This window comes from Oreochromis niloticus, linkage group LG5, assembly GCF_001858045.2.
Source record: "Oreochromis niloticus isolate F11D_XX linkage group LG5, O_niloticus_UMD_NMBU, whole genome shotgun sequence".
In the NCBI taxonomy this organism is placed as follows: domain Eukaryota; kingdom Metazoa; phylum Chordata; class Actinopteri; order Cichliformes; family Cichlidae; genus Oreochromis; species Oreochromis niloticus.
In genome coordinates this window covers 14,734,145-14,747,470 of record NC_031970.2, presented here as the reverse complement: position 1 = coordinate 14,747,470, position 13,326 = coordinate 14,734,145, and the positions used below count along the sequence as shown (strand labels likewise).

The 13,326-nt window shown below is 40.0% G+C and overlaps 1 protein-coding gene and 3 non-coding genes across 4 annotated transcripts; all 4 read right to left on the bottom strand.

Annotated features, from left to right (window-relative positions):
* Nucleotides 1-334: 334 nt before the first annotated feature.
* ahcy (adenosylhomocysteinase) lies at nt 335-12,130 on the bottom strand. The gene is made up of 11 exons (XM_003448372.5): nt 11,972-12,130; nt 8,845-9,035; nt 7,548-7,623; nt 7,139-7,291; nt 5,816-5,928; nt 5,215-5,422; nt 3,292-3,379; nt 3,073-3,190; nt 2,369-2,491; nt 2,121-2,192; nt 335-1,649 (listed from the first exon to the last, which is right to left on the bottom strand). Exons 1-11 carry the CDS (start codon nt 11,997-11,999, stop codon nt 1,518-1,520), a joined length of 1,302 nt encoding a protein of 433 aa, XP_003448420.1. The 5' UTR covers nt 12,000-12,130; the 3' UTR covers nt 335-1,517.
* LOC112847013 (small nucleolar RNA SNORA17) lies at nt 2,687-2,819 on the bottom strand. Its single transcript, XR_003220286.1, has one exon. It is a non-coding gene; the product is annotated as a small nucleolar RNA SNORA17 (small nucleolar RNA).
* LOC112847015 (small nucleolar RNA SNORA17) lies at nt 6,622-6,754 on the bottom strand. The gene has a single exon (XR_003220288.1). It is a non-coding gene; the product is annotated as a small nucleolar RNA SNORA17 (small nucleolar RNA).
* Nucleotides 7,931-8,063, bottom strand: LOC112847014 (small nucleolar RNA SNORA17). The gene has a single exon (XR_003220287.1). It is a non-coding gene; the product is annotated as a small nucleolar RNA SNORA17 (small nucleolar RNA).
* Nucleotides 12,131-13,326: the final 1,196 nt, after the last annotated feature.

The window sequence follows — 13,326 nt, the reverse complement described above, 5'->3', positions numbered from 1 at the left end:
AACCGCGCTTGTGTGTGGTAACCCTCCAGACTCTGAATGAGCCAAGAATAACCCTAAAGGTTTGTTTCAGTTTAGTGAAAGATCACAGCATGGATTAAACTAAGAACTTTGTTATGGTTAGTCCCTGCTTTGTCATAGTTGCAATATTAAACACAGATAAGGTTATGAAAAAGGCTTAATATCAATTTAAAACAGGCAACGAACAAGCCATCAGGTGTTTCAGCCAAATGTTTTCTTGACCCGACCTTTCAACTCAATATAAAAAGTCCCCTCTCCCCCACATAAACACAGAGATGCATTACCTTACAACCATACGAGGAGAAAGAATTCAGAGTCGGCATGTTTTTCTTTTTTAATCGCCAGTTGGCAGTTTCAACATTAATCCATCACTTACAAGCAGGTGAAGCCGGCATTGAGGCTTTAACCGTTGAGGGGAAAAGACGGGCACTTCACCTTCACCGTGATCCATTTACACCCAGCATTACAAAAACCTGCCTGGCTATAGTGCGTAACGAAAAGAGTTGAGAAGGTGGGGGCACTGTAAACACTTTGGCCCTTCGAGTTGAATTACATTAATTACACCAAAAGGAAGAAAATGAGGCATCAAAAGGACTCCTAAATCAGGCAAAAACATTACGTGCTTTGGTGGTACTTTGGTTACTTTGGCTGCGGCTTGCCTCTTGACTTTAGTGATGAGCGGTTATCGCTTCAGGACCGATCCCAGTTTTTTAACACAGCTTGAGTGCAGTTTTCAATTAAGTGCTAACACAGGTCATTATTAGTGTGAACACACTGGAATCAGGCCAAACATTTGCCTGGCCTAAGATGCGGGAGAAAAACCTGTCCCATCATGTTCCATCTCGAGCCGCTATGAGACAGAGAGAAGAGTTTAGATAGAAAAGCATGAGGATTTGTTTTATTCCATAAACAGAGAGGGAATGGCAACCAACAAGAGAAATTCTCTTTAACAGCAGTAGCACTTGATGGTGTTTTGGAAGAGTATGGGCAAGAAAGAGGAGAGAGAGCCGAGGAGTTTGGCGTGTGTTGGTGTGTCAGAGCAGAATAAGACGAGATGAAAAAAAAAAAAAGCTTCCACAGCTTCATACATTTATTCTTTAAAAAAAAAAAAAAAACTAACCATTTAAAGCTACTGATGGAAGCTTTAGGTGGATGCCATTTTACCAGCAAAGTCTAGCTTCAACCAGAGGCAAGTCGTTCAACGCTCGCTAGTTAGCAGAAGCTACCGTTAAGGGTACCGTTTTCAAACGTCAGCATCACCAAATGGATTGCCAGATGCAACTTGTGAATTAATGTCTTTAGCATTTCATTTAAAGGCTGTTTGAGGGGAAGAAAAATGTCTCTGTATCCCTGAATCACTGAGCTATTGTCCAGCCTAAAACCAAACACAGCACCCAGAGTGCAACATGGTTCAAGTGCTCCCACCCACCAAACACCAACACCATTCTGGCCACACCTCTTCCTCTTTCTTCTCTTCTTCCCCAGACTTGCAGGGGAGCTCAATAGCGATAGTGGTCCGGTTTGAAGGGTCCCTCGGTGGGCAGGCCCAGGTACTTGGCCTGCTTTTCTGTCAGCTTGGTAAGCTTCACTCCCAGCTTATCCAGGTGGGCAGCTGCCACCTCCTCATCCAGCTACAGGCACACAAAGAAAGACAAAATGAGCAAAAACATGTTAAAAAAAGATTCCAGTTATTTTTCTTTTCTGTCTGTTCAGTTTTCTTTTTTTTTTTTCATTTTTCCTTCATGCTTTAATGTCTGCCTGAAAATATTAAAAAGCAGAAACTTAGAATTTCAGAAGAGAAAATTTGTTTGCAATGGTTAATTTAGTCTCAGAGGTAATTTTTGGTCACATCTTAAGATATAATAAATTACTGAATAAAGGTATATAAAACTGCTTTTCACACTCAAAAACAATAAAATAAATAATTTCTGTTTGAAAATCAATGTATTTACGTGTCTAAAGAAATTTGACTTAAAAAAAAAAAAAGAAGTCTAGTTTAACTAAATATCTTACATTTCCTATTCATGCCCAACAAAGTGCAAAACAGATACAATGCAAGTGCTGCATAAGATAAGCAGTATTATCACAGTGTATGTTCTGACCTTCTTAGGCAGGAAGTAGACTCCCAGAGGGTACTTCGCAGTGTTTGTCCACAACTCAATCTGAGCCAGCACCTACAGTAGAGAACTCGAATTTAATAAAGACTGCAAAACAATTATGATGTTATCACTTTGTTTCAAAAACTTTGTATCAAAGTTACAAATGTTAATAGAATTCTAGTGTTAAAGATGAAAGTTTACCGCATACACAATCATTCTTTTCTCTAGTATCGCTGACTCAGTCTGAGTACCTGATTGGTGAAGGAGTTGCTCATGACAAATGATGGGTGTCCCATGGCACAGCCCAGGTTAACCAGCCTGCCCTCTGCCAGGATAATGACGTGACGACCGTTCTTCAAACGATAGCGATCAACCTGAGGAGTCAGAGGAGAATCAACAGCTGTGCAGGGACAGTTTAGACATAGCAGGAGACATCTGCTCATCCTTTGTGTTGTGTAACGTCTCCCCATCCTAGCTTAGGCTTTACCTGAATATTTAGCCAGCTCCTACAACTACACATGTATCAGGGTGATTAAATAAACTGACAGCTGCAGTACATATTATGTTAAGCTGTTGGTGGGAATAACTCTGAGTCCCCAATGTGTTTTAGAGTCTCAGTGTAAACCACCACCAGTTTCTCTCTGCCACCTTATGACACAGCTGCAACACCAACAGTTGGACTGTAACGCCTCAAGGGGCAGTAAAAAAAACCAAACAAAAAAAAACTCATATTGGGGTTTTTTTTGTTTTGTTTTTTTTTTGCTTGTTTTTCATGTGGAGAACTATTTTGGCCCCCACCTCATGACCGACACACAAAGCAACAGAATACAGAACACTTCAACATTCACCAACATCATATTAACAATAATGCCATCTTAATATACATTTTAGTATATACTCTATAACCAAAAACACAGAATTCTCTAAATTTTTAAGTAGCTGTCATTGTTCTTACCTGAGGCTTGACATTGATCTTCTCAGCAGCATTTTTGTTGAGCCAGCTGACGTCAATCTCACAGTCAAAGTGTCCAATATTACAAACAATGGCGTCGTCTTTCATTTGCTCAAAGTGGCTGAAAGTGAACACAATAAATTATAAGCTGTTTTTTAAATGTGTAAGAAAACTCACAAACAATGAAATTGTTTGAAAGTCATGCGAGTTGGTCAAACATACTGTCCCAGGATGATGTCTTCACAGCCAGTGGTGGTGACAAAGATGTTTCCTTCCTTACAGGCCTCATCCATAGTTGTAACCTCATAACCTGCATGACAGAGGAGAACAACATTCTGTTTCAATAACAGAAACCTCAAATTCTCTCTCATATATATATATATATATATATATATATATATATATATATATATATATATATATATATATATATATATATATATATGTGTGTGTGTGTGTGTGTATGTATGCATGTGTGTGTGTATGTGTGTGTTCCTGTCTAGCTATCTTTGTGAGGACCAAAATTTGCATTCTAGTATGCTTGTGAGAACCAACAGTCACTTGTGAGGACACACACACTGGTCCTCACAAATTTGAAGGCATTTTTGAGGCTCAAAATGTGGTTTTAGTGTCAGGGTTACAATTAGGTTATGGTTAGGTTTAGGGTAAGGGTTAGGTATTCATTTTTAATGGTTAGGGTTAGGGTAAGGTTCTAGGGCAGGGGTGGGCAATCTCAGTCCACGAGGGCCGGTGTCCCTGCAGGTTTTAGATCTCACCTTGGGTCAACACACCTGAATCACATGATTAGTTCGTTACCAGGCCTCTGGAGAACTTCAGGACATGTTGGTCGTGTCCAAATTCATGGGCTGCATCCTCCTGAGGCCGCATTTGTAGACCGATTACGTCACAGCGACGCGCCGAAGGCTGTCCAAATTCATAGGCTGCTCCGAATGCAGCCGACAAATGGGTCCTCATTTTCTCCGAATTTGAGGATGGGTCTGATGTATCCTTCTTTGCTCACCATATCCCAGAATTCATAGCGCGGCCCAGCCAAACTCTAGTTTCCGGTAATGGCGGCCGGTACTACGTTTTAAAATTACTCTTATTAATTTTTCTGGGTCACAAAATAAACTTTTAACATATTTTCAGGCGAGAAAGTAGCTGTGTAAACATCAAATATCTGCTCGGTTTATCAAGATATCGCATATTTGGAAAAGTGCTTCGACGTTTTCGGAGACGTCTGTTACCCACCAGCTCGATAGCTAGCCGGGAGCTCGACGGTCACTGAAGCCGCCGAGAACGGCACAACTCCCGGCACATCATTTTCAGATCACCGCGGACTTTCGCTACTCGGGTTAAACGTAGTATATAAGTACCTGAGACAACCTGAAAATGTTATTGTTGGGCTTTTTCAGTGTTTTGTTTGTTCGTGAGTAAATCGGTTTGGCTGAGATTAAAGTTATTAGATTAGATTAGATAAAATAAAACTTTATTAATCCTCCGAGTGGGTTCCTCCTTGGTTTTTATACAGCTGACTAAACGTCAAACAGAAAACTGATTAAACAGAAGTGTGAGATGGTCGAGAATTTATGCCAGTGTACTGTTATATTTTACATAGCAAGGAGCACACGGCCGAGTTTATTAAACTCCACCGAGACAGCGGTGACGTTAATCAGAAGGCTAGACCGTCCAATTTCACTGCCGTTTACTTCCGGCCTACCCGACCGTCTGAGGACCCGGCCCACTTAGATTGCGAAGGCCGGGTCCTCAGGAGGATGCAGCCCATGAATTTGGACACGACCGTTGAGGAGCTAATTTAGCCATTTAAATCAGCTGTGTTGGTTCGAGGACACATCTAAAACCTGCAGGGACACTGGCCCTCGTGGACTGAGATTGCCCACCCCTGTTCTAGGGAAACCATTCTACTTCCATTATGTCAATGAAGGTCCTCACTAAGATAGCTGAACAGGCTTGTGTGTGTGTGTGTGTGTGTGTGTGTGTGTGTGTGTGTGTGTAATTCTGATTTTGATCATGTTTTCAATAGTGCTGTCAGCATTAAACATATATAAAATGCAAATTTCCCAACAGGTTATAACTGATTCCTCCCATATTTAAGTACTGCACAGTTTTATCATCTTCATCTACCTTCCATAGCAGCCTGAAGGGCGTTGATGGGGTCAATCTCAGTGACGATGACACGAGCACCGAATCCTCGCAGAGCCTGGACACAGCCTTTACCCACATCACCGTAACCTGCCACTACTGCAACTTTACCAGCAATCATCACATCTGTGGCTCGCTTGATACCATCGATCAGACTCTCCCTGCAGCCGTACAGGTTATCGAACTTACTCTGTGGGTTGGGGAAACAATGTTATTACATGGAATGAAGAGGCTGTTCCAGACTGAAATGAGGCAGAAGAATACAAGTTGACAGGTTGGTGTTATTAACTCAAAATCTAGTTCAAACTCATTCAATTAGCCATATCATCACTGTATACAAATTCACCTCATAAACAGATAATATTTTACAACTACTCCATTATCTTCAAATCTATAGGATGGAGAAAAATAGATCACCAGATAAATATTCACAAGGTCACACATTTTACAGACTAATTAAATCAGGCATATTTATAAACTACTTAACATATTTATATTTCCATGAATGAATAAGTCCACTAGCAAGGATGTTTATATTTTTATACATGATAGGCTGGAAATTAAAAAGCTCAGCATTGCTCACCTTGGTGACAGAGTCATTGACGTTGATGGCAGGGATCTTCAGTTCGCCCTTTTTCAACATCTTGTACAGGTTGTGGACACCTGTAGTGGTCTCCTCCGACACGCCATGGATACCTAGAAATACAAAATTGCTTAAAAACCTGGAACTTTATATAAACTTTGACCGTGAAGAATAAATCATGACCACAACTGGTCATGCACTAGACTTAATATAGATGTTTTCAAGCCACAAAAGAACAGTAACAAATAATGTACATAATAACTAAACTCTCAGTGGTTTGGTGTACCCTGTACATAGTTTATAGATTTGTTTGAGAATTTTGGCCATAACCATAAGCGACTGATGGCTATCACTGAGAAATTAAGGACACTGCATGGTTATACAAAAACAATACAATCAGTCAGAAGGGATTCACACTTAGAAAGAACATTAGGTTCATTATTTCTAATGAACCTAATGCCGTTTTAAAACAAGGCCTGAAACTAGTGAGAGATACCATAAATTCATCTTGAAAGGTCATATATCAAGTGACCAGTAGTCTTTTTTGCATCTTCAAATCCCACCAGCAGGAATGAAAGACATATTTTCCTTTATGTTTTACCATAGAAGTGCAGGATTTTTTACTGTGTTGAAAAATGAACACAATGAAGAAAAATGTTCACAAACAACAAATAGAACATTATTGGGACATTGAGGGTAAAAGTACCTCTCTCACTTCTTTAGTTGTAAAGCCACTATTATTCTCTATATACAGGACAGCTGGATTTTAACAGGATGTTTGGTCATGCAGTACACCTTTGTGTGAAACTGTCGGTGGGAATAACTCTGAGTTCCCAATGTGTTTTAGAGTCTCAGTGTAAACTACCACCAGTCTCTCTCTGCCACCTTATGACACAGCTGCAACACTAACAGTTGGGCTGCAACGCCTCAAGGGGCAGTAAAACTACGTGCATTAAAGTGCAATAAGAGCTTGAGCCCCCACCCCCCACCCCTTCCCCTTTTAGCATTTTCCCACTACGCTTAAGATAATGGATCATTGACTGGAAACAAGTCTTGCACAATACCAAGAGCAAAAATATTGTTATATCATGAACAAACAAGTTCAAGAGAGTCGTACATGAAGAACTTACGAGCTTGGAAAACTTGCATGAAAAATAAGAACGCTTACAAAAAAACATCAGTGTTCATATTATTAAAATAACGTGTTGCAGCTGCTGTATGCAGTGGCCAAAAGTTCAAAGAAAGATTGATTCATGCAAGATTTCCTAAGAATAATAATAGCAGCTTCATTTTACACCGTGAGTGTAGATGCATAAAACCAACCTGCCAGCAATTTAGGGTACTTTGTGTGGACCAGGTTGGTGAGGTCTCCTCCATCATCCAGGATCATGTTGAGGGGCTGACCATCTTTGAAGTACAGGGTCTGGTCAATGCACCACACATACTCCTCATCTGTCTCACCCTTCCAGGCATATACTACAGATGGACAGAGATATATTTAGTAACGTGCTTTATTTCTAAAATTCAGGTGTGTATATTAAAAAGTCCTGACAGTTTTGTCATTTATTTAAAACATATTCATTGTGCTTTGGAAAGATCTTAAGAGCATGCACTTCCTCCTAACTGTCACTGCCAAGATTTAAAAAGAAAAAAATTAAGAATGCTTGCAGGAAATGAGTCGGTTCTGAGACTAATTATCGAATTCATTTTTCAACTTGTCAGTGTGTGTTACCTGGAATGCCAGCCTTGGCGATGGCAGCAGCAGCGTGATCCTGAGTGGAGAAAATGTTACAGCTCGACCACTGAACCTGAGGAGGAAGAGTGTGGGTCAGTTTAGGCACAAAAAACTGAAGCTACAATCACACACACTAAACAGGAAATCACCACAATCTATGAAATAAATATTTACATGAACCCAGGTAACCTAGCTGTTGATGAACCTCTGTGGTAATTGATTTTATACACAATGTGTAAGGTGACATGTTAATAAATAACAGCTTGCTGGCTTTAAGTGCATTTAACTGGTTTTCTGGCAGGATTCTTACTTGGACAGAAATGTGTAGATAACGGAAACCAAAGTCCAACTAAAGCAAGCTACAGCACACTGTGTACTCAACTGTCGGTGGGAAAAACCCCGAGTCCCCAATGTGTTTTAGAGTCTCAGTGTAAACTACCACCAGTCTCTCTCTGCCACCTTATGACACAGCTGCAACACTAACAGTTGGGCTGCAACGCCTCAAGGGGCAGTAAATCAGTCACAATGACGTGCAATGACACCTGGTGAGAAAATCATTTAGCACATCTAGATAAACTTTAGTAGCATTTGTTGATTTTTAACTTGAGATTTTCCAATCATCACATTCACCCTTTCATAATGTAACATTACATAAGAAATCAAAGTAGGTTTTTTGTGCACATAAAACATGATTTTTCCTGAAGTCAAGTTGGTAGAACCTTAAGGCTATTACCTTGTGAACAAATGTCACTCAATGCTGCCATCTACAGTTCAATACACTTACTAACAGTTTTAAATATGCAAAGGTGACTGTAAGTCAAGTCACCACCTATACAGACAGAGTAAAACCAATTTAGGGAAGAAGAAAAAAAATGGGGAGGGGAGATTGTTATTTGTTCTCTGCTAGGTCTCAGGGTGCAGGTTCTTGCAGGACAAGACCAGTTGTGGTCAGAGAGATAAAACCAACATGATAACAAGATACAACGGCCTTGAGGCACACAGAGGGGGAGAAAAGCCAGACTCCAGATGGGCTGTACCAATAAATGAATCAATTAATGTGTCCTCTACTGTAGTTGTCTTGAGGGTCTGCACAGTCTTATCGAAAAACAACAAAAAGGATTTTGACAGATCTATATGCATCAACTTTAAAGGGACCTACAGTTTGTTCTCAAAAAGACATTACTATGTCTAAATGCAGAAAGTAAGAGGGCATATGTGCCCTTGCACAATGTAGGCAAAGTTACTGGAAGCTCTCTTGATAAATAAATATTAAAAAGCAGCTTTTAAATGTCACCTCAGCTCCGAGGGCAGTGAGGGTCTCGATGAGAACGGCAGTCTGCAGGGTCATGTGGAGGCAGCCGGCGATACGGGCTCCCTTTAGAGGTTTGGACTGACCGTACATCTCCCTCATCTTCATGAGGCCAGGCATCTCGTTCTCTGCCATGTCGATGGCCTTACGTCCCCATTCAGCCAGGCTGATGTCAGCTAGAAAAGAGACAGCAGGTTGTCAAAAGGAGTACAAAGATAAAACTGATTAATGCAATAAGCTTGCTCTCTGGTCCAGCATTCTCAGGTGGATGTTTTTTTTGTCAGGTAAAGCCTCATATATGCATCAGACTTGGTCTGTTTATTCAAGTCCAAAAGTTTAAAACTTGAGTGTTTTTCTTTAAGGAAAACACCTGTTAACATAAATAAATAAAAAAACAAATGGCAGTCATAACATTCATACGTTATTTGTCTGGAGTGTTCCATTTTTCAAAAAGAACTAATTGGAGGGAATAAATGCATAAAACCACATCATCAGGATGTGGTTTTGCAAATCAGCAACTCTGTTGTGTTTTAAACTGCAGTTTTATAAGTCTCAAAAAGGCAAATCTAATATTTTTAATTGTGCTGTCCAGAATACCAGCAAAATTGTGTGCAAGTTTAGCACCCTGTGCATACCCAGTTTCATCTGCACAGATTTCTTATATGAAATTGTATAATCTTCTCTTTTCTAATCATCTTGTTGTAGGTGGAGAATTCACATGACCACAGCTGTGATATAACAGATTTGCACTTTTGGAGGTTTGTCTCTACACTCCCTTCTTTCACTTTCATAACAGCTGCTGTTGCTGCTGTTCCACAAGTTGGTCACACTGAGGAAATAAAATCATGTCATGAACGGCATGCAATAGGGAAGTGTGATTATCCTTTTCAAATTGGAATGAGCCAAGTAAGCCAGATCTTTACAGAGAGCACGTAAATCTACAAAAAGTCTGTTTGTTCTTGATCCTGTTTCTTTGTTAGCACTTCAGCCTCTTGTTGCTTTGTATGAAGTGCACTTTCAGAACAACCATGTGCCTATATTAATATCAAACCATTCCTACAAAGTGTAGAATGTGTTATGTCATGTACATGTACATTACATGTAAAATAAATATAATTTCTGCATAAATATTAGGATTCAAAAATGAATTATACTGGGGTTATTCAAAAGTGGAGCAGTTCTTACACAAAATCTGATACTTGTCTTTGCCACAGACAACAGTAAATTACATCTCTTTGGCTTTCGGAGTTTGTTTGTTTGTTTGTTTTGTTTTGTTTTAGTTGTTGCTTTTACCATTAAGAAAGCAACTAAATTTTAAAGTGTGTAAACTGTGTGAGGGACAACAACAATGATGGCCAAGTGGCATTAAAATTAAGTTGACTGATTTGTTTTCCCTACAATGCCATCTGCATATTTGAAACCTACCACTAGTTAAGACCTTATTTATACACCTAATTTTTCTTGCTTTTAGTTTTAGACATAAATTCACAGCAAAAATTCCAGATCTATAAATAAATTTTCTGACCACTGTCATAATAATTTAATAACATATGGCAGCACTACCAGCCTTGCTCTCAGAAACATGCTGCTTTGGCTTGTTACTGTAATCATAGCTGTCGACCCACTACAATAGCCTTCTGGTTAGGGCTGTGCAATAAATCACATTTTAACTTCAAATATAAACAATACATTCAGTTCGAATGCTACAACAGAAAAACAAGTTTTGCAACAATTTGTTGTTTCAACTATGAATACACCTTTTTACTTGACAATGGCTTCCCTATAAAGGTCATGAATCTATTTTTTCTGTTTAGTTATAATTAGCAGTTAAAGGAAATAAATTAAAAAGTACATTTCTTCTTTCATAAGTTTATTAAACTTACCATTTCTCCAAAGTTAATGTAAGTTTGTAAAAGAATTGTTATTTATATATAATTACTGACCACAATGACTGTGGTTATGATTTTTTTTGTAATCAAGCAGCACTTGGGAAGGCAGTGTACAATACAAAAGACAGTACTGATTAAATGTTTGTAGTTAACTACTGATTAACCATTTGTAATTGTACTTGTAGTAAATGAGTGTTATTGCATATATTAACATATCACAAATTAACAGATTCAGCTATTGTGTTAAAACTCTTGACCCTTGGATTGCATGCGGACTTCGTCTCATGCCTATCAATTAGCGGGATATTGCCTAACAGCTTCTGTTTCTAGGCAGCTGCAGAATATCATCCACGGCAGGTGTGGTTCACATTTGGTGCATTTCAATAGACCAATTGTCCATTTTCATGGCAGACATAGAAGCACAGTTCAAATTAATTAACAGCTCAGTTATAGCAAATTGTGACTGAGAACCAAGTCTAATTCGGGAACAAAACCATAAAAACAAAAAAAAACAAAAAACTGTATTCCAACAGAGAGACCTGACATCAACATTATCAAGCTTACGCAAAGGCAAACACCACGTGTAGTGCTTCCGTTACTGGTTTGCAAGTCGCATTCAGTGCAGCTTTGTCTATGCCTGTTCTTGTCACTCACACAGAAACTGGCGGTGAAGCGCAAGTCATCACGGGAGGTGTAGTTTACAAACAGCTCGAACCAAAGGTTCTTAGCGACACCGGTTCCACTGATAGACTACAACTCCCAGAGGCTTTAGGTGAGCTTTCGTTCACGGAGCAGCCCATGCCTGATGCAAGTATGGCTGTTACATGTCGATTCATTCTCAGAAATGAATCAAAGTATGCATTATTCACATACCGGGAAAAGGAAATCTAAAAGTTAACTGCTAAAATGACTAAGAAACACCGACAAATTAACTGGACAGCTTGCTAAACTGCGGTAATAACATATCACGTTTCACCACATGCTAGCAAGTTAGCGGTAATAGAGTCCAGAAAGCCCTGCAAAGTCTGGGATAAGTAAAAAATTAGTCTTAGGCATACAAAAACATTTATTTCGGTATACGGTTGGCTCTACACTAAATTCAACGCCTATGGGAACCGTTACCCAACCTGCAAACTTAACGCATTACTAGCTAACTAAAAGCGAACGTGCTTAGCTTAACTTGATATACAAGTACGGCAGAAACAATAAACATTGACACTGACCAACTTTGTAGGGAAGTTTCTCAGACATGGTTGTTTTGTGGTGTTACGTTCCGGTAAGGTTGAGAGAAGCGGGAGCCTGGCCGACGGACAGAGGCAGAGAGGGAGGGACGAAAACATGACGGCTCGGTTTTTATCGTCGAAGCCTCATCCAGGCGAGTTCACTCGACAGGGCGACTAGAACGCGCTTCTCTTTTGAACTCCGATTGGCTGCAGCAGCTCCCGCCCCACGCGTAAACGACTTGATTGGGTAACGGGTGATGTGGGACGTCCAGTCAATCATGAAATGAGGTCTTGAGGCGAGAAGTTTGAGTGTGTAAGCAAGTTCAGGCTGGACTCTGTCGGCGGTTTCCTGGTTTGTAGATAAGTGACAGTGTAAACTACTTTATTCTATTGTGTAATGCCGACTGCGAAAGTTGAATAACATTTTGCACACAGGCAGCTGCTTTACGGTTATTCCTACACATACTCCAGTGTTCTTCCTATATAGCAACTTCAATAGGGTCCTCTTGTAAGTTTTTCCTTTGTTAATAAATATGTTTTTTTAATAATATAGTTTTTGTATTAGGTCAATTTAAGGCTGCAGCTGAACTCAGTCTTCAAGAACTATGAATTTATGCTTAAGTGGGAAAGCAAAGTTGTAGGTTTTTTGGAGGCAAACATATACTATATCGTGAAAGGCCACATAAAATCACAGAGCAGGAAGCTGAGGCGCATAGTGCGCGGAGGTCACCGGCTATCTGCAGACTTAATCCCTACAGTCCTCCAAACGTCAAGTGGCCTTCAAATTGAAAAACAGTGCATGGAGAGCTTTGTGGAATGGGTCTCTATGAGTGAGCAGCTGCATCCAAGCCTTACATCACCAAGCGCAATGCAAAACCGTTGGATGCAGTGGTATAGAGCAGGCCACCACTAAGACGCGTTCTCTGTAGTGACAAATCATGCTTCTCCGTTCAGAAATCCAATGGATGAGTCTGGGTTTGGTGGTTGCCAGGAGAACTTGTCTGCTTTGTGCCAAGTCTAAAATTTGGTGGAGGGGGGATTATGATGTGTGGTTGTTTTTCAGGAGTTGGGCTCTGCCTCTTAGTTCCAGTGAAAGGAACTCATAATGCTTCAGCATTCAAAGACATTTTCATGCTCCCAACTTTGTGGAAACATGTTGAAACAAGAAGGGGTCATCCCTGTTTCAACATGACTGCACACCGATGCATAAAGCAAGGTCCATAAAGACATAAAGAGCAACTTTGGTGTGGAAGAACCTGACTGGCCTTCACAGACTCCTGACCTGATAAAACCACCTTTGGAATGAATTAGAGCTGTGAGCCACACCTTCTGATCCAACAATAGTGTCTAAATTC

Coding starts and splice junctions, on each gene's coding strand:
- ahcy (XM_003448372.5), bottom strand. CDS start 11,999: ATGTCTGAGAAACTTCCCTACAAAGTTG. Junction 5,929..7,138: donor GTACCCTAAATTGCTGGCAG/GTTGGTTTTATG, acceptor TTGTATTTCTAG/GTATCCATGGCGTGTCGGAG. Junction 1,650..2,120: donor TCTACTTCCTGCCTAAGAAG/GTCAGAACATAC, acceptor GTGTGCCTGTAG/CTGGATGAGGAGGTGGCAGC.